The 27982-nt window shown below is 35.1% G+C and overlaps 2 protein-coding genes across 7 annotated transcripts in view; both read right to left on the minus strand.

Annotated features, from left to right (window-relative positions):
• The window catches only part of LOC119068852 (probable phospholipid-transporting ATPase IF), a 36315-nt gene extending 14214 nt beyond the window's left edge, over positions 1–22101 (minus strand). The window contains exons 1-2 of one of the 6 annotated variants that reach the window (XR_005086236.1): positions 9481–10133; positions 7142–7346 (exon numbers count right to left, since the gene is read on the minus strand). Coding sequence is in view for 5 of the 6 variants with exons in the window: in XM_037172672.1 (XP_037028567.1) it covers positions 7142–7346; positions 9481–9531 (256 nt within the window). In the remaining variant the exon portion in view is untranslated. Of the gene's footprint in view, positions 1–7141; positions 7347–9480; positions 10134–19871; positions 20079–22095 lie in introns of those variants that run through there. The other 5 variants (XM_037172673.1, XM_037172671.1, XM_037172672.1 and 2 more) reach the window with 5 other exon arrangements.
• A 1359-nt stretch (positions 22102–23460) lies between these two features.
• Positions 23461–27655, minus strand: LOC119068860 (negative elongation factor D). The gene is made up of 5 exons (XM_037172696.1): positions 27459–27655; positions 27279–27391; positions 24353–25760; positions 23747–23879; positions 23461–23651 (listed from the first exon to the last, which is right to left on the minus strand). The coding sequence occupies exons 1-5, from the start codon at positions 27519–27521 to the stop codon at positions 23620–23622; spliced, it is 1749 nt and encodes a 582-aa protein (XP_037028591.1). The 5' UTR covers positions 27522–27655; the 3' UTR covers positions 23461–23619.
• Between the last annotated feature and the right edge of the window lie 327 nt (positions 27656–27982).

A 27982-nucleotide genomic window follows, 5' to 3' on the forward strand; every position in this document is an offset into this window, starting at 1 on the left:
CCCAGCAAGTGCTATTACTATTACTGTATAACTGAGAGTGTATTTGTGTGTCTTTCCCATCTCTAGGCACGGGAATAGTTATTTTCCTAACGTATGCTAAAATGCTTTAATTATCGAATTCGTTAAAAAAAACCTTTTGGCATTAGTTAGGAACGAAATTTTTCCTAAACGACGTGGGAAATAAGCGACGAAGTTTCGATATTTCAACACGAGTAAGAAAAGTACTATTCATGTCTTGGGCAAAAATTCCGGAATTTTTCTAGTAATTTAGGCCCTCAGCATGAAAAGTTGTATACACATCTGTTGTGGACGGTTTATTTTAGGCACTTTCACTTGTCGTCCTCACTTTGTTCGGGCCACAACTCGCGAAATTGCCTAAAATATACCGTCCACGACAAATACTCTCATTCCTGTACGTAAAATCTTGCTCCTAGACTGGAATTTTGCGCATACGATGTGTTGTCAATCTCTGTTTTGCCTCGCTTTGACACATCTGTTGCGCGAAATACCCATTTAGTATTCTAAAGTTTTAATTGTTCCACATGTTGTCAATAAAACAAACGTAAAGAGAGGCGTTTTACTCACACGTACGTGTGGAATTGAAGAAACATAAAGACAAGCGCTATTTCTTTGTGGTGGAATACGTGTAGTTTAATTCACACAAAGGTAGCCACCTGGCCAAAAAATGAAGATTCTGTCCACTAAAATTCCAGAGCACAGAGTGTTCACATTCTGTTTACAAAGGAAATTCAGGTGTACAGAGTGTTCACATTCTGTACACGGAAAAAGTCAGGCGTACAGAGTGTTCACATTCTGTGTACACAACTCAAAATGTGCACAGAAACCAAGAACATGTGAACAAATGATACACAGTTCGAGTACAGATGTGAACTATTTTGAGCACGAACTGTGAATTTTTCACATTTTGTTAATATTTTGTGAACAGAAGTCGATTCTAATTTATCGTTTTACCCGAAGGGAGGTTACAATTTTTATGCTAAACATCAATGCCTCTTAAACTTAAAAACGGTTTTGAACCTAAAAGCGAGCCTAAGAGCTTATTTCTTATTTAAATAGAACACATCCCTATTCTAATTTATTCTCGACATATCTACCAATAAATAAGAAAATTAATAGGACTCAAGTAAAACAACATGTGATTAGTTCCAAATAGATTGAAATAGTAAAGCAAATTGTCGCCTGGAGGCTCGTTTACAGGTATCCGTTGAGATATAGTTTAATCAATGAAAACAAGCTAATCAATTATATTGCACATAATCTTTTATGTAGAATTTATGTCTCAATCAGACTTATCGAAGAAAATTTTTGGCTTTGGTGGTTATCGATTATAACAATTCACGGCACTTCAAATATTGTAAAAGTGATCGCATGACTTTGCAAAAAAAAATTGGTCTTGAAGCATTTTCAATTCCAGTAGTTTCTTGAATTGTGGAAACGATTAGAGACCTACATCTATCTACATAATAATGTAACAAGATAAAAAAGATCTTTGAACGATTTGAAACAGCAATTTATCAATGTACTCTCGATGATTCATCGGCCATGACGCAACAGTTAGACAAACATTATTACGGACATTCATGCAAAAAAAAAATTAATCCGCGCTTCTTATCGGTTCACGCAACTTGAATGAAGATAACGTGTAATTCGTTATTCGTTAGTAAATATTATTTTGCAAATTTTGCTGGAAAAGGGGATTAACAAATTAGGAAATATAACATTGGATGGGAACCACATTGTTTAGAGATAGAACGAGATAAATGTAGATAAACGAGATAGAAAGAAGTCGATAAAATGATAGTGTTAACATATCTGTGACTGAATTGTATATAGCTGAAGGGAAACTGTTTTTGATGAAGTGACACCGTTTCAAATCTTAGTCGAATCAAATTAACTAAAGTAAATTGTATTGTTACAATTTCCATTACAAACATTATGTGAAAAAGCCGGAAGCCTAGGTCTACAATAATTCCATGCGTCCTATACGCCCTTTCCCTACGTGCAACATAATCGAGTTGAAATTATAAATTATTGCAGAAATCAATGCTCTCCCTCTTCGTGATAAAATACGTGATTTTTCTTTGCGAAAATGCTTTAGAAAATACATTCTCGCCAGAAACTATCGACGAACATAAAAGTCAACTAATTGAACAATTTTTACGTTTTCCATTTTCGTCAATATTTACCGAAAAAATTTAATCGCAAATAACCTAACGTAACATCGCTAATCAAATTTCAAAGTTTAATGAAACTGAAAGAAAAATTTTTCAAACGATCACAACAAAGCAGATTTTTCGACTCTTTCTGACCAATGGCTAGACGACCCTTCTAGCCAATAATTTCCAATTTGATAAGCTGTGATTGTTGCCGTTTTTTTAATCTTTATTCGACTCTTTTAATTCATGAAACAATAATGCGCAATTAACTGTTTTGAAAAGTGTAGCATAAATAATGATACATTATATAATGAATAAGTTGAGCATTGCTAACGTAGTGTCACAGTCACATAAAGAACAGCACATATCTTATTAATCAACGATAACCGTTAAACTTGTGGCTCTTTATTAACCATGGCAAATATTGTTATAATTTGCTGAAATTGAAATTGTTTAGCAATAATAAATTATCAGAGAAAGAAATATGAATGAAAGTCATTGTCAAGATATTTTTGAGATGAAGAGTACACTTGTTCTCGTTTGGGTTCGATGAAAGTCAACGCATTTTCTAAGACGAATTTATTTAAATGTTTCACATTGATAATAAACAAATTGTGTTGAACACTATTCATTAACTCGAAAACATAATTAATTTACTGACTATTAAAAAATAAGTAATGTGAAATTAAACGAGGAAACTAAATGCGATTTAAAATATGTCGGACTTGTTGTGCTTGACATGACTTTTAAATACTATATATTACGAGCGACGACATCACATATATTCGACAATTTAAAAGAAATAATTAAATGAAAAATATTCAGATTGTTGTCCACATGGCTGTTTCTTCAAAAATATTACGTCGAAACAATAGTCATAATATGTTACATGCGTTGAAAACCGTTCTTGTCATCACTACTTTCAATCGCTACTTTCGCCGCCCTCAGCGGTGGCCCGGGATAGAAAAAAAAGTCTCTTTTTGGTGTGTTACGAATTTACACGAAAGGGATACTTAGGGATACTCTTCAAATTCACAAGTTTTTCGGAGAACCCCTGAACCATTTGTGAGAAATAGTAAAATCGTGCCCTGGCCCGTTTAAAGTTCCTTAATTCTAAGATAAACCAAACCACGCAAAAATTATTACTCATGGTCATCTAGTCGCGGAGAAGCTAGTAGCTGAAAGTGAAAATTTCACCATCTTTAAAGTGATTTATTTATTTACTCGTATAGGTATTCATAACAACAAGAAAGACACACTAAGCACGACATTGTCGTACGTTCTGATTTTAAAACAAAATTGTTTTAACTAAAACTTGCGACAAGTGGAACATTTCACTAATTAAAATACAAACGTGACATAACATTTATGCACTGGTATCGATCATAGCAAAATACTGGTCATGCAAGTTCATTTCCATGGAGAAATGGTAACCATATATCTGAGTGTCGATAGCCAGAAATTTCTTCGATTTTACGTCGATTGTGGTCAAAAACGGGCAGCTTGTGGTTCTTTGGAAAGGTTCGGTTTTTCACCGGGAGTTCCGTGAGACGACTACACCTTGTAGTTGATTGTGAATCCGACAGAATTCGTTGAACGGAATTGTAAATGTTAACCAATGGATGTGATGCCACAGGAGAAGTTTATGTTTTTGTAGATGGTTACGCTTACTGGGAGATCTTTCGATAGGTCCAGTGCCTCGATACCTCGTTGACGAAGTGACCAACAAACAACGCATGTTAATGGGGATTCTCGACAAGGTAAATGTGTTTTTTTTGTGAAATTTCTATTTTCATTTTTGTAAGAGTTTTAGCCTCGATCTGTTAAAAATGCTACAACCAAATGTGGGATTAGACTTGATGCGTGATGACTCTGCGTGTGACAGAATAAAGCCAATTCTTGATAATTTTTCACCTTCACCTTCAGAGTAAAAGTTTTCATTATATGGACAATATATTTGCTTGACGAAAAATTAAAAGAAAATTTAGTCATGACCCTCCACGTCCACGTCTAACCAATCAGTCAAACTATTAATTTAGTAAATTATCCAAATTCTTCCTAGTTCGTTAAAAATTCGTTTAACCAATTGAACATGAAAACTCCGTTCAAGTACCTTAATTTTTATTATCGTAAAAATATTTTCATATTGGCTCGACATTGCTGTATGGAGAATCTACAATCATCGATTCTACTAACGATTAAGCTCAATATATTATGTAGATATGACGTCCAGTCTACACCAAATTTTTATTGTTATTTATTCAAATTGTATGTATGCTACGAGAGTACCATTGATTGAGTGTTAAGTAAATGTGATAAGTTGAATAATAATTTTGACATTGAACTTCTGAAATCAACTAAGGCACTGAGCGAGATGTTATGCTACTGAAACATTATAACAGAGTATCTCTATGTATCGATAATATTCTGTACAATATGAATATATTGCACCAGTTTCATCAATCAGTCTATTTGGTTAACATTTTGTATAATCTGAATAATTGTAATGGCGGAAAGCAACAACAACAACAACAGCTACTAAATTGATCACTAAAATGCAAAACACTTTCTTCAATCTTTGAACCTTTTAATAAAATCTAATTACAATTTTGTTTTACGTTTCATTTAAAATCAGAATAAATTTGTGTGTAATTTGCTATATTGAATATTACGCAATCGACTACACACAGCTATCTATAAGATTGTCGTTATTTTAACCGAGACGGTTGCATATTGAAGAGACGCATTTTTGTATGATAACCAATCAAATTTGGTTTCATAACTTTTTTTTTTGGACCACACAAGTCCATCTTGGTGACATTTCCAGGTCATATGCGTGAAAGTACTGCCACCATTACCTTTACTTAAAAAATACCGGTGGTTGGGAACGTCGGCCAATTTTCTTGAAAATTACGACTTGATGTGAATAGTCGCTACCCGAGATTATCAATTCATGAATTAGGTGACAACATTCAGACAAATTATTTTAAACGCCAGGCATAATTCTTAACAAAAATAAATGTTTTTAGATATGCCTCCAAAATGAACAGATTTTTTTTTATAAATCAGTCTCGTCACGGCTTTCCAATAAATTCAAGAAAGGAGTTTGCATTTTTGGTTCTTCAATAAACGAGTGAAAGGAATTACCCTAATAGCCTTGGTGAACTCTAGTGTTGCATTTGGTCCGTCAAATCTCAACGTATAAAAAACTGGGTACGGCCCCTACCTAATCTAATTCTTTACATCCACTGACTATTTGCTAAACACTAGGCGCCCATGTAGTTTTTCATTTTTCAGCAAGGGGAGTTTCAGAGATTCCAAACGCTCTGCGTAAGAGCGCATCGATTTGATCCACACATGACCCTCAACGAATAAACAAAAAAGTTTTGCCCGGATTTACGCCATTTTAATGTATCCACCGACAACTTCAATCAATTGCCGTACAACAAAATAACCCCGAACTGAATGTGGAAACCCAATTCAAAGTTGTTGCCTATGGAAAGTGAGATTTCACGTTGCCGAAGGTTCTTTTTCGTCGTTGTTTCCTTTAAATTTAAATTTACTGCTGAAATTGGTGAAAATGGATTGTTGCTGGTGGATCCATAATTTTTAAGTTTACAACATTATTATTCTATTGATCGAATATGGTCCGAATATGCAGTTATAACTACCGGAAAGCTGAAACAAATCCGCATTTTTTGAGACATATCATCATACCACTTTTTGTTAAGAATTTCTGCTTAGGAAAGGTTGTAAACTCAACTCAATTTAAGTTTGAAATTGGTTACCATTCTACAGTTGTAATTGTTCCACATCGTTCCACATGTTGTCAACAAAGGAAGCGTAAAGAGTGTCGTTTCACTCACACGTACGTGTGGAGTTGAAGAAACGTAAAGACAAACGCTACTTCTATGTGGTAGAATGCGTGTGGAACAAATAAAACGAAAGAAACAAACGAAACCCACCCAAAATTGTATTCTTATGATGTGATCAGTTTAATAGCCATACCTAATTTCTATAATTCGTGGAGACTTTTCAACCCTGAAGAGTAGCAAATTCTATTGACAACTATTTACAATGAAGTGGGGAAACTGAACTCGCTATTTTACGTTACTGCTAGCTTCTGCTATACCATTAGATTGGTTTATTTATTCAAGATATCAATTAGTAATGATTATGTGCTACATAAGCATATGTTGAGTCTTGAATCGATTAGCGGGGCCAAGAGATTTCATTCTAAAATTTCGCGAACGTAATAACTCCGTTTTGGATAATGAATATGATATGTTACATCCGCACTTTCATGAAAAATTTCTGTAATAATTCATTAGCACTACTGTCGTCTGCCCTTTTGAAAGGCATTCCTCTTAATGATACGTCTACAATTCTCACAAAAATATTTGTAAATATTTTGAACCAGAATGTCATGTGAAAAATAAACATTTTTCTTATTTATAATTTCGATAATAATCTTTCCTAACGGGTTCTTCTAATTTTAGCGGATAAACAACCATAATAATTGTAACAATTTTAATCCACTTTTGTTTACCTTCGGGTAACTAACTAACCAATTACTACTGAAATCTCCTGTTTGTCATGGCTGGCTAAATGACCCATCAATAGCTACAAAATTTTAAATTCTGAAACAAACATCTCCATTGTTTATAGTCACTATGGATGATATCCATGCATCATATTTACAGTCGAAATATAAAGACATAAGGAGAGTAAATTTATTGAAAAATCATGACGAAAATCTAGAAATGTTTTCAATAAATAATTGATGGAGCTTCGATCCTTCGATTCATCGATTCAAACAAAAGGTTGCATATATAATGTAAAGACAGAATAATCTATGAGATGAATTTTATGATATTTTTTTTGTGTGTGCAAAATTTGCTGACGATGATGCATGTGAAATGATTTCATTTGTTATTAAAATAGAAATTTTCTGAATGACATACCAATTACCAGCGATATAACGGTCATAATCAAAAAATAAAAATTTGCTATTCGTCGAAATTGTTCCAACAAATTTTGTGGTAGGAATGTGATTAATGTATACTTCGTTGACTTAATTCGATTGTTTTCTTTTTTCACTTTTTTATCATTTGGATCACCACCAATTTTAATTGTCAATAAATCACTAACTGTTGATACGCGATTACCCTGTAATTAAAAGAAAATTGATGGTTAACAATTTGAATAAAACGTAGGAAGTTTTGAAGTACACGCATCCACGTAACTATATGAAAGGTAGAAAAACATACAACCAACAAATCTCAGCGAAATATATGGATTCATTACTGTTTGAGATGCAAGCACCACTTTTATGTCATGTAACCGTAGATTATGTCCTTATTTCCAACTTTCCATTTTGCCAAGTATAGAACCCAAGGCACACAAGGTACAATAGTACATTACTTATCAATGGGGCAAATGATGGAAACTGTACTTCTTGTGAAACACACAAGAAGTGCTATTTCCATCATTTACCCCATTGTCAAGTAAGGTATTTCATTCAAAAACTTGAAGTAAAGTTTTGGATCGCTGCAGTAAAGTTACCTTTACCTCACGTTTTTTGAATAAAATATAATACCACCGGGAAGCGACCTTTAAAGCTTGCTCATGTCAGTAAAATAATGACTCAATTTCCGTGGTATCCATGAGTACATTACTTAAGAATGGGGCAAATGATGGAAATTGCACTTCTTCTGTGTTTACTGACCTCGGCTGCGCCTCGATCGGTTAATTTCACACAAGAGTACCGTTTGTTGTACAAGAAGTACCATTTCCATCATTTGCCCCATTCTTAAGTAATGTATTTTATTCAAAAACTTGAAGTAACGTTTTGGCTCCGTGTAGTAAAGTTAACTTTAACTCACGTTTTTGAATAAAATATAATATCCCCGGGAAGCGACCTTTACAGCTTGCTCATGCTCATGTCAGTGAAATAATGACTCATTTTCCGTGGTATCCGTGATCCTTTACATAACTCGGTTCGAAATGGAAGGTCACTTTTTGTGTGCTGTTTATATTGACCTCAGTTAAGTCTCGATTGAATTCACACGAAAACTGGACTTTTCGACTTTTTGTCCATAGTAATGCAATTGCCTATTATTACTGTCCTAGATTTCAGGCTACACAATGTATTTTACGGATTTTTCATAATTACATCATGGCATGATGATCATGCTCAGAAGAGCTTATCTCTTTCTAATCAAACCGAGAATGGTTCAATAATAATCTGTAAAGAAAGATTTGCCTGACCTTCTGTTTAACGTTCAATCAAATAAATATAATTTCTTTATTGATTTTGAGTAATAAGTACCCGATATGATGTCGGTGTGCATAAAAATGACGTAGAATCGAAGAGAATGAAAGTTATAATAATGAAAAGTGCGAGTTTCTTCTATCGAATGGTTGGTTGATTTCCTTAATAAGTGTGACAAGATATATTAGAATTTTCACGAGAAATTTCAAATTGAGTCAATGAACCAGGATCGAAATTTTTCTTTTGTATTTGTATTTTTAGTTCTACTGTTTGTTTTAGATCACTCCTCAAAGTCTAGTTCTTCAAAAAAGAAATCTTCGAATTTTAAACGTTTAAATTTTTTAATGACATACATTAAATCAAAGCAAAAATAATGTGCGGTAGTGCTCAAAATGTTACTGCTTTCCTTACATCTGACAAAACGACAGATGCCTACAGCTGTATATAAAAAATAGGTTCGGTTCCTCGGTCCATTAATTTTCTCCAAAATAGACACTAGCAATGAACGTAAACGAAGATTCTCTTGCGTTTCGGCTTCGGTAACAAAACGCTCTAGCACAGTTAACTACTACTAGAATGCTAAAATATCTGAAAATCGATTTTATGATTGAAGTTTTAACCAATAAAATCGAAAGTTCCTTCTAAAAACATCGACCATTTCGTGGGAAACGGTTTTTCTCGCCAACATACTTGCTTGCTCGATGTTTGAATCGATCATCTGAACAAAACGTTCTTGCATTGCTTGGAAGGATGGAAAGGATATACGTTTTGAGAGAAAATGAGATGGATAGTAATTCAGTTAAGTCTAAAAATATAAATCCGATGAACTCATAACCAGCACAAGTTACGATAAAAACAAATAATAAACCACTATGTTTCACTATGACATACGAACGTCATTAACAGCGTTAACGTTCAGAGAATCAGAGACATGTATTCTTAATCTTTAGTATAAATGTAAAATGTTAACACACCCATAACAACCCAATTAGCACATCCCAATTCACTATCTATTACCACTTCACTTACCTTCTTCCAAAACCACGGCTTTGAATAAACAGTTCCAACAGACCACGACATTTTTCGCAACGATTTTTACTTCACAAAAAAATTTCACCTTATTGGACATTTGTGGTCGTCAGTTAGCACAATCAATTCAAAAATGTTTACAGCATTAAAAACAACCAAATCCGTTGTTATTTCAACTGGACCAATTGAAAGGGTAAAACACAATTTTATGCTTTTCTTGATCGGATCCTTGACACACCATGAGACGAAAATCGAAAGGCGTATAATTGTTTGTGTGGTTTTTTTTCCGCGATTGAAATAGTTCGTTTGTAATTGTTAAATAGGTCGGTCAATAAACAACTTAGATGTTTCTCAGCAATTACGAATATTATATATCGTACGATTGGTGTAATTGTTTCGGTAAATATTTTTTTTAAACAATTTTTTTTTATATTTATTTAGTTAATTTAATTATTTTTTTATGTGAAGTTATTGGTTATTGTGTTTGAATTCGAGCCCGATGTATAAGATCGATGATTAGATTCTAGCGCGGATTTCCAATGGTAAATTTTCCATTCAATTTTATTTCGCACAGGCACGTGAGTTTTCATTGCATTCATTACATTCATTGGCACTTTGTGTGATTTTTCTTACGTACAGAGTTGAATAACAAACGTTTTGTTTGTCGTGTAACGATCTAATTTTATAATTTTCCGATTTTATTTCCACCAAACACCATCAATAATCAATCATTTTCTCTCTCCCCCAATTAATTGTCGCTAACTCACGAACATTCATTTATCATTAAATGTATGCGAAAGAAATCAGTAGACCTAATCAAATCAAATGAATATAAAATTTAAACGATTTAACCGAATCAAAAATTTAAAGCAAAAACTCAAATAAACTTCTATACACAATAGTGCTACATTGTCGCAGATATTTAACCGATCAAAATCGAATTGAAAATTTTGTCTATGCACACAGTTTATGAAACATATATAGCGGACCAATCTCAATTGGAATGAATTTTTTTTTTTAAATAAAACAACCGGCGCTCCGAGATCGTCTACTGATACTGAAACCACCAAAATTAGCGATCTTCACAGTTACTATAATTTCCTATCTAAAAAATCTTTGCGGAATAAGCATGAAAAAAACAACAACAACAACAACAACAACCAATATTGATACAATGATTAATATTTATATAATTTTGAATGCTAGCAATTGTTCGTTTGGATATTTTTTTAGTAGTAAGTAGATACACGACATACATACATGTGTGAATGGATTTGATAGAATAGTCTATGATGATCTGATAATAAATTAAAATTCACGCTTGATGCGACCAATTGAATAAATTTTATAATTTCCGAGGTAACTGTAATACTTAATTGAACAAATAGATTTATTAGGCATAAATGTCGAAGGTATCCATATAATATGAAGAAATAATGCGCAGGTTTATGTGTCCGATAGTTTTGCGTTGAACGATTATACTACCCTACAACGCATAAAAAACTTAGCGCAAAGGAGATGCAAGATTTTGAGAGAGTGAACGTATGAAATTCTCTCACAAAATCGTGCATCTCTTTCGGACTAAGTTTTTTATGCGTTTTAGAGCAGTATAGATCAGGTAGAGATTTTACAAGCAGAAATCATTATGTCACGATTCTACGTTGGAAAGAACGGGTCATGTTCCTTTGAGTCTATTTCCAGTCTGCTTTTTTCAAAACCTAGACTTTGACATCTGTATAAAGAGAGAAATTGATACTTGCTACATACACGTTGAAAGCTGTACACGAAAGCGTAGCACGTAAAACTAGTCTAAGTATGATTATGAATCATCGATGCATTGGTCAAAAGCATACATTTGGTCGTTTTTGAAATACTGGATTTTTGTTTACTTTTGGTGATATCTTTCCACCAGAATCCTTTTTGAAAAATGTACGACCGCAATAACGACCACGAATGTATTAGCTTTCAACAGAAGATAGATTTAGTTGTAGCAGTTTGACCAGCTCTGAGAACAATGAGCAGTTTATAAAAAACAGCTGATCAAATGACAACAACCAAAACCAATTTTTATTTAAAGCTAACACATTCGTGGTCGTTATTGCGGTCGTACATTTTTAGACCCGTACGAAGTACAGGGGTCTTATGCGTTTACGCATACATCCGTAACACGTCGAATTGGACTCCCTGAGTAAGGGGAAACCTATTGTGGTTGTCTAGAGATGCCAAATCAGTGAAAAAAAAATGTCCGTCTGTCCGTCTGTCCGTCTGCACGATAACTTGAGTAAAACGCATCCGATTTTGAAAATTCTTTTTTTTCCCGTTTGGTAATGTCAAAAGACAGGCTAAGTTCGAAGATGAGTGATTTTGGATCGACCCTTCCCGAGCTGTGGCCCAATAAGTGCTTTACGGTTTTTCGAAGATATATCCGGACATTCAAACGTTACACTTGTAACTGATACGCCAAATAAAAGGTTTTTACAATACCGATCGACAAAAAAAAAGTTTATGGAAATCGGATGACCGACTCGTGAGTTAGACCCCTTGGTGTGAAACAGGCACAGGGCCTTTATTAGATAGGTATTGACCGTACCAATCAGGGAAAAAAAAGTTTTTGAAATTATGTTCTCAGGAGCGTGAGCTAGGTCTCTTGAAGTGAGCTCTTATCTGGCTACTCGGCCGTACAGTGAACATGTAGTATTTTGTCAATATGTCGAGTAAATTTTGACCGAATTTCATGATTTTTTTTTTGTTTGAAAGGTATTAACGAATGTAAAGCGTCGGTAAAATTTGCGGGTCTCCTAACAAAATGGCTGCCGGTGGCCATATTGGATTTTAATAAAAGTGATATATATTGGGAAAAATGGTACTTAGAGTGTTTCTGTTAACATAGAAATAATTTGTTATGTGTGTGGGGTGTTTCAGGCATTCCATATATGGACATCTATATATATCTATATTCACCTATATTGAGCTATATACAGGCATATAGAGCTATATAATAGCATATTCATCTGTAAAATGTTTATTTATAGGAAAATATAGGTAAATATAGCGGTATATAGCTGTTTAAATAGGAATTTATGAAAGCTGACTTCGTACGGGGCTGTCTATATTGCCTCCGGCAATTTATTTGTATATCTAACAAGGCAAAGAAAGATAATGTAAGTGATTTTAAAGGGCGAATAGCTTTTCAGTAGAGAATGAAGTAAAAGAAATGAAGAGTTTCACAGTAAAGGCTTTTGATACGAATAGGTGTTTCGTACGGGTTGGCGTTAGCTATGTTTAAAAAAGGATTCTGATAAAAAGAAATCATCAAAAATGACATACAAGACACGCAAATGTAGGCTACAGTTTTAGCTAAGTACCTGTGCCCCTTAAACGTTTTGTCTAATAAATATCAAAGACCACAACTATTTTGGTAAGAACGTTCGAGCATTTATATATTGTACCGTTAAAAAGTATCAATAAAACTAGCAATTGCAGCTTTATGTCATCAACGAATGTACGACTCTACCAATAATTAGAATTTATTGGTACAAGATCTTGAAATATTTTGAGAAAAACAGCGTAATAGTAGACGAAAAAAAACACACAGGAAAACCATGCGGAAACACGGTATTTGTATGAAACAGGTACAAATTGAAAAAATTAACTTCAGCTTGGCTTGTTTATACAAAAGCACGATCAGCGTTCTGCTACGTGTTCTTTTAAGCGAGTCAGAAGTGGCTCGATCTATTCGGATCGTCATATAGTAAATTAAATTGGTCCAATCTCTTTGTTCATTCATAATGTGTCTACGATATAGATGATCAGCTGTTCACTGGAGATTTTTTTTTATTTTTTTTCAATTCTTTCACAGAACGTAGCTGGAAAAAACCGACAGATCAAGTTTTGGTCTGCAGACGATTGATTTACAACAACAAAATGATCGATCCACCAAAAGAATTACACCAAAAAAATTCGGTTGCTTGTACGTTGAACAAAGCTGAAAAACAAGATGAGAAGAAACGAGGAATCTTAACTTGGAAGGAGGTTCAATGGAAAGGCGGCCAACGATATTTCCAATGTGATTTATAAAAATTTAACATTTTCAATAAACATCTACACAAGACAAAAAAAATGAATGTGATATCGTGGCGGTGGCCCCGAAAACATAAGAATCAAAAGGGAAGAAAAGCTGGAAAAGCTGAACAGCACCCTAAAAATGCAATTTCCCACTTTTTCTTCCCTCGCACGGCGGGGCTGAACGAACTTTAAATAAACATGTCGACTTCCATCTCGGTTCTTTTCATAGCTGAGTAAGGCGAGGCGTGTACTATCCAACGGCACATGTTGCAGGCGCAACCGCTGAGCCGTTTCTGAGAACAAGGAATATCGTCGCCTGACTCCGCGGAAGTTGCTGGACCAGTGTTTGAAACTGGAATCGGTAGAGGGACAAATTCTAAGAACAACCATGTAAAAATTATTGCTCTCGGTCATTTGGTCGCAGAGCAATAGGAGGTGAAAGTTGAAAATTCCACCTCTTTAAGGGGTGATGCCTCCTCGACGAAGTTCTCGATCCAGCACTTTAATAGCGTTTCTAGACAAGGTTAATGGGCTCTTTCGAATGGCAATATTTTTTTTTGAAAGTGGTCTCTTTTGGTACCTTTTCAGAAAAGTCACTTTTTTGCTACCCTCGGTGAACTTTGGCTGCTTCATACCTTGCCGGTATGAGCCAGGCGACGATATTTTCTCAGAAACGGCTCAGCGGTTGCGCCTGCAACATGTGCCGTTGGATAGTACACGACTCCCCTAACTCAGCTATGAAAAGAACCGAGATGGAAGTCGACATGTTTATTTAAAGTTCGTTAAGCCCCACCGTGCTCGTTGAACAGTTTCCAAGTTCCTGTAAAGGGTGCGTGGCATTTTCAATATTTTCTCGGGTGACGAGTATTTTCCCCGTAAAATTGTCTCCAAGAAATTATCATCCGGTGAACAAACCAGGGACTATTTTTGGGAACATTACTTCTACCATTTTCCCGAATTTTCGTAAAATATTTGTTTTGGAAAACATGGGAAAACATGGGAAAATTCAAAACAAAATGTTAATAGTAGATTACATTGAATGCTGCGGAGGTAGTTCATTACATGAGGGATCAATTTTGTGATACGAGCCGAACTCACAAGTGTGGTTTCCAAAACGAGTTGTTTAGACCTACACGAGTGAGTTCGCGAGTTCACAAAATTGATTCCGAGTGTAATGAACTACCAAACAGCATCCAATGTATGCTGTTTTATTGCCTATTCACCCGGAATATTGTTGTTACGAGTACATTTTTCCATCCACAGTTCAAAAATAAAAGTGTTCAAGAAGGCACTAGCAGATTCTTGAATACCAAAAGATTATTCTAAATTAATGTATAATTTCACAACGTATATGATGCGCTATTTGATTCACTGCCAGACTAATAATAAACATAAAAAATACCGATACAACAAAACCAACAAAAAATCTGTTGTTGCATTGAAACGTTTATAAACGAATCTAGTCTGCTCATGAAATCGGCTCACGCTTCTTAATATCATTAATCCCGAAAGCATCACTGTCAACACTTCTGTTTTGATGACATGTTGACAAAATACTTCGACTGTTTCGTTTTTGTGAAGTCCTAGATTTATATTTTGCGTAATATTGGTCGATTTTGGTGGTGTTACAATAAATTTTGCAATGAAATGAAGTGAAGTGACAATGAAAGTAAAAGTGTTGAGTGTTTTTGAAAATAAGTGAAAAATGCAAAAACTAGGTCCCACCTGTTGGGCGGGTCGGGTCCCTTGACTGATAATTTTTCCAAAATAATTAACCAATTATATTACACTATTATAAATATCTTAATTTATTTTAACTGATTTTTTCATCTCATATCAGATTAATCGTCTACAACGTGACAAAGAAGCGCATCCGATAAAGACACAATGAAATTCTATTGTGTTTTAAAGCCTTTTTCAGTGATCACATTTTCATTGAAAGAACGTTCGTGCATATTTTTCAAATATACGTTGGCTCTCATCGCAATTTTACGAGTGTAAAAATCTTACCAAATCAAAATGACATTTGACACCGCCAAAATTAACTGCTTTATTTTTTTCTATTACTCTGCTTGATACTTTGCCGCAAACTGCTCGCTCGTCCGAGCTGTCTAATATTGCAATACGATACCGCAACTCGTGTGAATTACAACCCTCGCTTCGCTCGGGCCGCAAACTTCACACTCGTCAGAGTTGTCTAATATTAGGTTTGGTCTAATCGCAAACTTCTCGCTTGTCCGAGCTGTCTAATATTACAATACGATACCGAAACTCGTGTGAATTACGACCCTCGCTTCGCTCGGGCCGCAAACTTCACACTCGTCAGTTGTCTAATATTAGGTTTGGTCTAATCGCAAACTTCTCGCAAGGCCGAGCTGTCTAATATTGCAATATGATACCGCAACTCGTGTGAATTCACACTCGTCGAAGTTGCCTAATGTTAGAATTGCTTGACTTTTGTAATACTATATACTCACTGTATAGATATATGCTGCTTGTTAATTATCAAATATAAAAATCAACTATCAATTATCAAATACCAATAATCGAATATCAATGATATTGTTCATTTATTACATTGCATTTCTATTTTTTGGGGTAACTTCCGAAGCGTTGATCACACATAGCTTATCGTCGAACTTAACCTTCCAAATGTCAGATGTATAATTTTAGGAACCAAAATTTTTCACTATTTTCTGCCAGTCAAGGGAATAAGACATTAAATTATCAATTGTCAACAGAGTAAAATCCTGTTTTTCTGGAATATTTTCCAGATACTTAGGCCCACATGACCTATCTTCCAACTATCTTTGTGTGGTTACAAACATTTCAGTGAAGGGAATTATCAATTACCAATAATTATCAATTATCAATTATAAGCAGCGTAAAATGAATTTTTCTGGAATAGCTTTCAGATCCTTAGGCCCGACATGGCCCATCTTTGAATTCCATTCCTCGTCGATTAAAACAAATTTTATTAAAATCGGTTAAGAATGACTCAAGCCATCTCAAGTCGTGACAAATAGATTACAAACAATTACGTTTCTCATAACATTTCATAAAATGTCACAACACATTAAATTATCAATATTAATTTTCAATTAACATGTATTATCAATTATCAACAGAGTAAAATGCTGTTTTTCTGGAATAGTTTCCAGAACCTTATCCCGACATGGCCCATCTTTGAAATTAACCTCAGGAATCCCATTCCTCGTCGATTAAAAAAAAATCATAAAAATCGGTTATGAATTAATCAAGTTATCGTGATTACAAAAAAAAAATAGGCTACAAACAATTACGTTTTCCTTCACATTTCATACATTGTTAGGTTACAAACATTTTCTGGCGTAAGACCCTTGACTTTCAGCCAAGGGAACAATATTATTATTACCAATTATCAGTTATTACAGTTACATTTTATATAATAATATCACCACAACACATTAAATTATCAAAATATCAATTATCAGCACTGTATTATCAATTACAATTATCAACAATTAAAATTATCAATAAAATCATGTTTTTCTGGCATAGTTTCCAGAACTTTATCCCGACATGGCTCATCTTCGAACTTAACCTCAGGAATTTCATTCCTCGTCGATTAAAAAAAAATCATCAAAATCGGTTAAGAATTACTCAAGTTATCGTCGTGACAAAAAAAAAATATTTCAAACATTTAAAGTTTTGATAATTTTTCATACACTGTATGGTTACTAACATTTTAGGGTATTTTCTGGCATAAGACCCTTGACTTTCAGTCAAGGGAATTAAAATTGCTTGGCCATTGGTGTTCGTCTAAGTAGAAAAAATTTAAATTATGGCTATACACCCAGAAAGAGAAAATTCAGACAATACTCCGGATATGTGTACAATTTCTCGGAGAGGTGTAATATACTTCACTGACGTATATGATACATGGGGAGCGAGGCATTTGTACATATGTACGAAAGTGTTGGTTAGAAGAGAGGAGAATGATGGTGTATATCTTTTTTACTCCTCTAACCAACGCTTTCGTACATTTGTACAAACGCCCAATATCCCACATTCAGAGTCAGAGTCAGAGCTGGCCTAGCTGAGACATATTGAAAACTACGTATTTCGGTTGTCACATTTGAATATTCATGTGTTACGTATTGTGGTGATGTACGTCGAATGCGAATAACTTACGAGTGGGACAGAAGTTAAACCCCCATCACGTGTGTTAAACTTATACAGTGGACGTTTGTCCTAAACAATGATTTTGCACCATATACATATTTTGTAACACAAAGAAGATAAACGACAAAAAAATTATTTTTCTATATTAGAAAAATTCTCAACAAAATCCTTTCAATTTTCATGAAGTACGTAGTTTCATTTCGTAATCATCTCAGAAAGTTGTTTAAGTTCAAATTATCTATAATTGATCCAAGTCCACAACTATTTTGCCATCAAGTCGTAACTAATTCCTCATTCTAATTCAATTATGTTTTTTAAAAAAACGTCATAACTGGGTAACTTATACGCCACACACGTTTGTGCCTTTCAAACGCTTCAACAATAAGAAATGTCAACCAACTGTACTTCAACATTAGAAAGATCGTTGGCTCATAATCCAGAGGTCCCCGGTTCAATTCCAGAAGAAGTCAATTTTTAATTTGAAATATTTGTTATCAATTACTTCTAAAATGTATAATAACTACTGTCAACTGAATATGGTGTGTGTTGTAAGTGAATTCAATAAAATTCTTATTTTTAAATCTCTGTCAAAGCGAAATACGTCTCGCCCGTATTATATTCGAGCCCGCTTACCACACTTTTTAACAGGGGGCACGAATGATATACGCATAGCACGTAGAAAATTTCGCTCAATGTAGACAAAATAGCCGTCACTTTTATTTTTGTGTTTTAATTTTTATTTTTTCGAAAGTTTTTATTGAATTTGCTTAGATCGGTGTGCACTTAATTCAAGTGACAAAGTTTGTGATATCAAAACTAAAATAACATCGCAGGTATTGTTTCGATTTCAGTGCTAAAGAATATTTCATGTGATACATTTTTGCTGACAAGTAATGAAAATCTGCTTGTAATGAATTTTCATGTGAATATTCCTTCACTTGTGATGTAATGAAAAAGTTCCCACATGTAACGACCGCTTTCCGCGGGTGGGAAATGTACGTGTAACAACAGTATTCCGGGTAGATAGGCAATAAAATATTTTTCCAGCTTGATGCTGTGGAATATTACAATTTAACAAAGTTCAGACTAACATATTAACGCATATCCAGTTCAAAGTTTCACTTCTCAACTTAAACGGAATGACATTATCAGTATGAAGTTTACATACAAAATATAATCCACTTCAGAACGAGAAAATTATCTGCCTTTTGAGCTTATTCAATGAAGACGGACTGTGTAATGTTTTCTGTATTTGCGTCATAGAGTTCATTAAAAACGCACTTGTCGACACCACAAAATCTATCGTCTATGATAGCGAGAAAGTTAAGACCTTACACTGAACAGTGAATACTGGTTTTAGCTCAATACAAAATAGTATTGGCAAAAAAAACAAAAAAAAATATTGTCAGATCATCAGCAAAGAACTATTAACTTGATAAAGAGCCAATTTTGAGAAGAAATTGTGGATTTGAAAGATGAGTTAAATCAGTCAGTGTGTCCTCAGATACTGTCGAAAAAGTGGCTTATAGGAATTAGGCGCCAAGTTCAACAAATTGATTGATACATTACTAAATATTTCAAACTAGCTAGCCTTACCTTGTTATTAAATTTCTTGAAAAGCCACAACGGTCGAGTTACATTTTTTTTGGTAGATTGATTTGTTGTAGAGAAAGAAATAAGCTTTCAAGTTTGGAAATTACTCTGATGTCATCCACTTATAAGAATAAAGTTTCTGCCTTAGAGCTCGACAGAGTAAAGTTAACCAGGCAGGAGCGCTGATTTGGCTACGGGCCTGAATAATCTAGTAGCCCTATTTTTTGTGAATAAAATTTTTCAATTTATGTCAGTGTTCATTTGAGCTCATTTTCATCCAGTGTATTAGGTCCCTCATTTGACGTTTCGAAAATGAACCGCTCCTGTCTGGTTTATTTTACTCTGCCGTGCTTAGAGATAATGACAATAATTCTCAGAGCAGGTATGACAAGTTCAACTCTGCGACACTGCGACCATTAATTTGAACTCAAAATGACCAACGTTTTCTAAGGTTCGTGTAAAAGAATTTTCGAATCGAAACTTGAAGGTTGTATGCAATTAAACGGGATTGATTGAGAAGTATCTCTGAATCTGATAAAATCTGATAAACAACAGTATGTTCAACTCACCATTTTTGTTCAGTGTTCTGTCCGTTCTATGACACAGTAAATTTATTTTTCTTAGTTCGTCTCACGTCTAACTATACAGAGTTTTAGTATATCAGCACTTCAACATAAGAATTTTACTATTCGTTATTCGGTCACATCATTTTCGAATTCAAAAACAATCTTGCGACGATTCGAACCGCACAACATTAATTTGATTAACGCGAATTATCCACCATCAATTTCACAACATGAACTGAACTTGTAATTTATTGCAACAATTGGAATCTAAGTACACATTTTTTTCATAGAATTTACTGATATATCCACACATCCATAACTTCTAGTATCTTATCAATTTTTTTTAGGTTTTTCAATCGATACCGAATGGAGTCATAATCAAGCACATCAGAATTTACGATTTCTAGTTTTTTTTCCTTCGCTGTGTGGGTACGGTATAGAGATAAACGTGTACACAATTTTTGAGGTGTTCCTTTAAATAATAATATTGCTATGGACATGCTTGTCAGTCAGGTATTTGTAATCAGTTGATTAGATAATTTACCGGGAACTTCTAAATATAGATCGAGATATCATTCGGATAGCACCTTCTAAATTGTTAATGTGTAGAAGTCCCATCATATATTTCCACATTTTAATCTTAACATAAATGAAGTCTCATGTTGCTTGCCCCGCAAAAAAAAATTGTATACAAACACCGAGCAAAACGTGTACAGCACCTTATACGAAACTTATTTTACAACTTGTAACGCTCGTTGCGATGACTCGAATACACTTTTTGTTAATTTTTTCTTTTGCCCAGACAGGAATTTAGAAAATGATTTTTGAAATTTTTGTTTCTTTAGTTTGTACTTTTCCGACCGTTCATTTATTGTGGCTCGTATATATCTTATCGCAAGCTATATTTTAATTTAGATAATGATTTTGTTACCTTCAATGTGCTATATATTTGATAGTTCTTGTTTGATGAAATTCGTCGAAATGTTTGCTAGTTTCGAGTCGAGAAAATGACATTGCAATTAAACAAAAAACTGTAATTTTACCTTAGATGACGCTTCATGCTAAGTTTTATGGCCAGAATATGTTTGTGAATAATTTGCTTCAATAAGTTCGAAATTGTCCAAAAACTTCAAGTTTAAACTCTCGATCTCAGGGGATTCCTACGATATTTGATTCTATCAGATTTTTGTATCCTGACCTCCTGAACTTAACATCTCATCAGATTTTAAACAATGAAATTATAATTATAAAGTTCTGCTGATGTAAAGAGAATAATCCTGGCAAGTTTCTCACATATTTCACCTTTTTTCAATAGCCTCACAAATTTTATTCCCATTACTTCAATGACAAGTCCATCATTAATGGCTGAGTTACATTCAAAGATTCAACAACATTTGTTGTATGTAAATAAGCATCATATTGTACAAAAACTGCAAACTTGATATGCCTCCTTTCCATAAAACGTTATATGAATCTCAGTGCAAAGTGTCTTATTAGGCACTCGACTCGATGGGTATCGGGGAATCTGGCACACGGTGCCAAAAGAACACGCTTTTAAACTACATAAAAGGTGAACTCGCACACGCAAGTTTATTGCTGCAAATGCTTTTTAGCCATGTCATTGACTTAATAACTATTTTTACAAAATGTTGGTTGAAAAATGCGTTGTTTTAGCACCGTGTGCCAAATTACCCCGCGCCACTCGATGTACTTTAGAAGTACACATCTAGCGCCTAATGGAGCACTTTGCACTCGATGTTATAAATAACTCAAGAGGAACACTTAGGGTGGCATGGTCTGTGTAAACTGTTTACCGAATTTACCGAAATTTATCTGATCTTTGATTCAATAAATTCAGTAAATATTTGGTAAATTTCAGTGAATTCGGCAAATAAATTTACCAATAATATGCTCTTATTTCAATATACCTGCGATGACTCACGATAAATGATAAATGATTCATTAGGTGATATGTGTAAAGACGGCTAGTCATCTAGTAACAACGATAACAAATAAGGTAAGCTGCAAAGACAATACGTCTTATAATGCAGATTGTAAAAACCAAATTATATACAAGATTTGGAATCGAACATCATTTTTATACAACTCTGTCGTGATACGGTTTGAGTTAATAAATTTGCTGGATATTGATGAACATCTTTTTGCACAATCGTTCCCTCCAAGTAATGAATCAACACACTGCTAGTAAAAGTAGTATGTATTTTACCACTTTTAAGTGCGTTTAACACATTCAAAATAATTGCGGCTTGTCAACTTTCGGTCCGCTGGACTTTACTTAAATAGTCGTGGAATACCTCCAAATATTAGAAATTTTTTTGTAGGCATTCCTCGACTATTTAGGTAAAGTCCAGGGTGCCGAAAGTTGGCAAGCCGCAATTAATTTCAATGTGTTAAGCGAATCCAACCGGTAAAAAATGTGTAGGAAATTTTAAACATTAAATTACCGGTAAATCTCATACAAATTCTTTACCGGTTGAAATCACTATTTTCAAGTGAGGGCCACATACCCAGAAAATAGGAAAATATAGCGTTGTGACTGGAAATGGGCTCACGGGCATCTTAAAAGGTTCCTTGCAAACATTTTATGCTTGCACACTATTCCGCCACGTTTTCGTTCATCATTAACATGGCTGCATACAGCAAAATTATCAACATCCGTTGTATTATACAGAGAGTAAATAATTTCGATGTGCCGATCTATCAACAGCTAGTTTTGTTTCAGTTGGTGTTTATTTCATTGTTAGTACGATCTGCATTTAGCGTTTGTTACCCGTCACACACGAACGCGTATAAAGGGAAGATAAACACAAAGTAAACAATAGCTACAATGTCCACCAGCTGACACAAAACCAGCTGTTGCTAGATCGGCACACCGAAATTATTTATTCCCTGTATTGTTGACTGTGGTAAAACATGGTTGTGCGACGTCAGTAAGCGAATTTATGCTATTCGAAACACAATGTTCTATTTAACGGGTGTATTTTACGTAAATCTTACCAATGATCGTCCGATCGTCAAGTCTGCCCTATAAAGCATAAAAAACTTTGTGCAAAAGAGATGCAAGATTTTGATAGAGTAAACGAAACTATTACGTCACAAAATCGTGCATCTTTTTTGCACAAAGTTTTTTATGCTTTGAAGGGCAGCATGTAGCTAGTTCGGCACAGATATTTTCGTTGTAATTTCAAACTCGAATTTCTTGGAAATTTTCATTCTGGGTGTTTTCATTCCTTTTCGAATGGTTTGATGTATCGGAAACACTTTATATGATCCGCGATTTAAACTGCAGCCACAAACAAAAGATAAAGAATTACGAATTCGTTTTACACTTACCATTAACGATCAGGATGTCAAAGTACATTTTAAACTTAACAGCAAAAAAGAAAACAAACTTTCGAGCAGCAGAATTATCCAAGGTGATGCACGTATGGAATTATAATTCACTCGACAGTCTCCGTTACAAAACTTGTAATAAACGAATGTTTAGTTTGCACCACCAGTAATATAAAAGTTGACAGAAAAAACGAAGAACATAACATTGTGAGTCCAATACAATCAGTAAGACAATTGATTTGTTTGTAAAGATCTTTTAGTTCGAAATGCTATTTTTTTTTCTCTCGTCTAAGGTGTCGCATAGCATGTACATACCGAACAAAAAGACAAAATTTTTATTGTTTCAATTTGTCGTTGTGTTTCAAAAATGAAATGGCAAAACAAAATATTTCTCTTTTCACACTGTGGTGTAATGGGCCTTGCAATGAACTGTAAAATAGAAAAAAATCAGGAAAAAACATTAATAAACGGAACACCTTTATGCACAACAGTGTGCTCTGCTCACCACCATATAGTTAACATACCTATGAATTCAGATACCGGATCACCTTCCTGTCCTTCACCGCGCATTGAACCGGTAATTTCCTCATTCTCGACCATTGGCAGGAATAATTGAACGAATTCCGGTGAATACGGGTGCGTTATAGTTTCAAGAACCTGTCAAATAGAGTAGGAACTTAGTAGGAAATGCATGTTAACTGATAAAAACTAATTCGCTTTTTCGGTCGCTCGTATTTATTTTTATAAATCCAAGAGTCATTCGAGTCAATAGAAGTGCATGTATATAGAACTGCTGATACGATTTCAGTTGAAACATTGATAAGAGGTGAAACAATGGTTTCTGTTGTAATCGAACAGGAGAGTACATAAAAGGTGTGTTCGTTCATGTTTAGTTAGCTGAGTATTAATAACATACATGAACGACCTGTTACGTCGATGTAAAAGAAAAATAAAATTTCAGGGTCAAAACGGTGCAAATATTGGAATTTCGTTGTTACATGACGGAATCAGCGTACTAGCGACAAACTATTTTGGACATCTTGTAGTATGACTTGAGGTGATTGCGACCCTTATGCCCCATCAAACACACAAAAATCGCTTACCACAGTTGTACGTAAGGAACTACTAACCTCTTTGACGAAGTACCGAATCAACGAAATGTCGGTATCATCCTTTTGGCAGCATTGTTTAATGTATTTAACGACCGGAACCACACAGCCTCTAGTCAGTAGATTGACCATGCGGTCAAGCAGCATTTTCTTCATTTCCAATTGCACAAGAATCTCCAACTCGTCCTGTTTCGATTCGAAAATTCTAATCAGCAGTTGAAGAATTTGACCATGCAACGACGGATGGACATTGGCCACTTCGTCCAAGACAGCCAAATGCGGCGGACAACTGTCCGTGGACAATTTGAAATATGACGGTTCGGTAACGGTATTCTCGATCCATCGAATCACACCGACACCAACGACTGGATATCTAATGCAGGTGTACAATGTTTGAAAGTCGGCAATCAGTTCGGCCGAACCTTTATGCACGTTGCAGATAGCGTGCACCTTTTCCACTGCTTGCGAAGTACTTTTCAGTTCGTCCTTGTTGATCAAACGGTTTTGCTTGGAGCCTTTCTTCGATTGTGTTTCACAAACACTAGCTGCATAAGCCAACAAGTAAATGTATTTGGATTTGTGTTCGGGATTGATTTTGACGCCGGCTTTGAATAACGAGTCCACCAGCAATTGTAGAAATTGCGGATTTCGAATTAAATCTATGGGTGGCGGATCGGGCGCTGAATAATTTCTATAGAGCACCGTTATGTCGGCTGGATTCAATGTATTTCTCGATAACATAGACGAAAGTGCGAGGCACGCTTGAGGATATGCCGCTGAACCATTCAAAGTCATTGTGATCGGCGTAACGTTCTGATTGTTTTGTAGTGCGTATTTGGTGATTTCTTGAGCAAGTCGTTTCATTATAAATCCACCCTTCGGTTCCTGCGACAAAACTTGCACAAGCACTTGACTGTACACATATGTATGTTGACCATGGCACACCATTCGAGCACATTCTTCTATACACTTTTGCATATCATCCGGATGCGTTAGGAATTTCGTGATAGCAGTCTTTAAGACTCTCGAAAATACTTCGATTTGTTGGGCAGCCGTCGATATCGATGTGATCTCACTTTGGAAGCCAGCGTCCGATATTAGTTTGATGGTGAAATTCAGCATCAAACAGTCCGGATAGTCTTCGGCCAATCGATAAATCAACGATCGCCACGTATGATGGTCAATCATTTCGGTTAACCAGGCTGGCGTTTCTCCCTCTTCGGTAAAAATAGTGTCAGCCTTCTTCGGATCGAATGTCCGCAAAATCATGTCTTTCAAGTGATTTTCGACCATTTTCTGCACTTCCGTCACTCGAATGCCAGCGAGGATCAACCATTCGGCTAATAAATTGGCCATTTGTGCTACGCCCGAATAATTCTGTGAAACTAAGTTGATGACCTGTTCCGGCGTGCCGCCCGCTTGGAAGTAACTGCAAATAAGGGGAGGAAAAACATTTTATGAAGCTTGATCTTAGGAAGGACAAAAGTTTGTGTAGAAGTGTAGATGTAGTTAGGACGACGTTTGACATGTCAAGACAAAACTGTCATTTTTGGGTCGATCGAATATCTAATTTTAAAACCATTCTAATTAGGTTTCATTTATGGCCGAAAAAAATCACAGTTCTGAGGGTTGTTGAAGCTTTTTTCTCTCAATACAAATGCGTATCAGAAAATAGTTTTACATGCTGCATACGTTGAAAACCGTACTTTTCATGTTTCAGAGACTACTTTCAACGTCATCAGCATGTAAATATAAGTCTCGTTTTCGTGTGTTTATTAACCTTGGTTCGGATCAACAAAATTCACACGAAAATTCTACTTTTCATCTTTTTGTCTCTAGTCATGTAAATTACTATTACATGCTCTTGAGTTCCCCGGGGTCGAAAGTGGTTCGTTACAAGAGAAAACAAGAGAATTGATCTTTGCGCTCGGGAAAAGGAAAAGTAACGTTTTCGTGTGACTGTGTTGAAATCGGCTTCACCTCAGATCAACAAACCTCACACGAAAAATTGACGTTCCAATTTTTTATCCCCTGTAGAGGAAAGCGCATCGGTGGCTAGATAATATAGTGTGATCCAATGAAGCTATTCGGTCGCAGATGTGGTTTTTGGTGCGGAATGGAGAGGCTTAGCTTGTCTCCCAAATGTCGCCACCGGGCTGGTTGAAAAGGCAAATTTTTGGAATGTTATGGGAGAAGTTAGAATTATGAGGTTTCAACGTCAACTCGTGATTGACTTCATTTTCTTTACCCCAGTGTTTGACGACAATTTTTATTACAACTTCAACATAATCTAGAAGAGAATTGCTACGGAAACCAGATACTACTAAGTACCAAGGTAGCACTCACGATTATAAATACAGATATTAACAAAATGTCTGGAGGGGGAGGTATTGACCTGTTACCCTGTGAAAAAACAATATGAAAAACTATGCCAACAAACCGGTCTCATTTAATCAGTCCATTATGGTTGTCAAAATTCTGGCAGTGACTCAACTCCATCACAAATGTACTCTGCATAAATAAGTGCGGTTAGACGCATGATAAGATTGGCGTAATCTTCTTATATATTCTTGGAATAGTCAAAATTAAATTAAATTACTCCGACCTAATCAATGCAAAAAGAGTCACACCATCGTTAGTACCGTCACAGTGAATTGAAATCAAAATTAAGAGAGCGCGGGAAAGAAATGTTACGTTCTCACAACAAACTTTGTAAACAAAGACCCGATTATGTAAATACAATGTGTGTGCATACACAACAACAACAGCGAACGCCTTGTGTTTGTTTCCTCGCATCGGATACTATATTAGATAAATGAAAATTAAGTTTCAATTTTCCAGGAAAATTGTCGACCCGAAGAATTAAACTTCCGCTCAGTACGGGTGGGTCAATTATTACTTTCAAAACAACATCCTACACAGCGCATCGTACGTTGCATTATCTTACCGTTTAAGTTGAGCAAAAATGCCTGGTTCCATTATGTAATCTGGTGTGGCAAATTTAAGCAAACACTCGCTAAGTACTTCCTGGGGATTTTCCATAATCTCATCCGGACCATCCTAAAAATATCAATCAACACACAAAATCGTAAAACAAAACGCTGACAATTGTACCGGGAAAACAAACCTCATCTTCACCGGATCTATGTCGATGTCCCATCCATCCATCCTCTTCGAATTCCTCGTCCATATTCAGTATTTATCCCAACAAACACGTTGGAATTGCAATTCGGTTGGATTTTGTTTAGTTTTCGGGGAGATGAAGAATAATTTTACAAACAACTTTGACAGCGGATCTTTTAGACACATATGAAGTTGCAGATGATGCGCGATGGGTATGCGGCGTATGCGGGTGTCATTTTTGGATCGGTTCACTTTTTTTATACGATTTTTTGCCGTGACTTTATCCTTTTTATTTTTTTTAGACATTTGCTTTCTATGGGTTTGTTCCAAGGTGGATATATGGGCGGAGGTAATGCCATATGTAACCAAATCATATGTGCAGTGGCACGAAAGTTCGATAGAAACGCCATCTATCGCTTTCATGAAAAACACAAAATTGCTTAGAAACCTAAGCCATCTGTTTTATGATAGGTGCAGAATAAATATCTTTAGAATATACGAGATTACCTACACAGAGAGATGCTAAGA

This window comes from Bradysia coprophila (assembly GCF_014529535.1).
Source record: "Bradysia coprophila strain Holo2 chromosome X unlocalized genomic scaffold, BU_Bcop_v1 contig_20, whole genome shotgun sequence".
In the NCBI taxonomy this organism is placed as follows: domain Eukaryota; kingdom Metazoa; phylum Arthropoda; class Insecta; order Diptera; family Sciaridae; genus Bradysia; species Bradysia coprophila.

Coding starts and splice junctions, on each gene's coding strand:
- LOC119068860 (XM_037172696.1), bottom strand. CDS start 27,521: ATGGACGAGGAATTCGAAGAGGATGGATGGATGGGACATCGACATAGA. Junction 25,761..27,278: donor ATTTTTGCTCAACTTAAACG/GTAAGATAATGC, acceptor CCTTATTTGCAG/TTACTTCCAAGCGGGCGGCA. Junction 23,652..23,746: donor TCCGGTATCTGAATTCATAG/GTATGTTAACTA, acceptor TCTATTTTACAG/TTCATTGCAAGGCCCATTAC.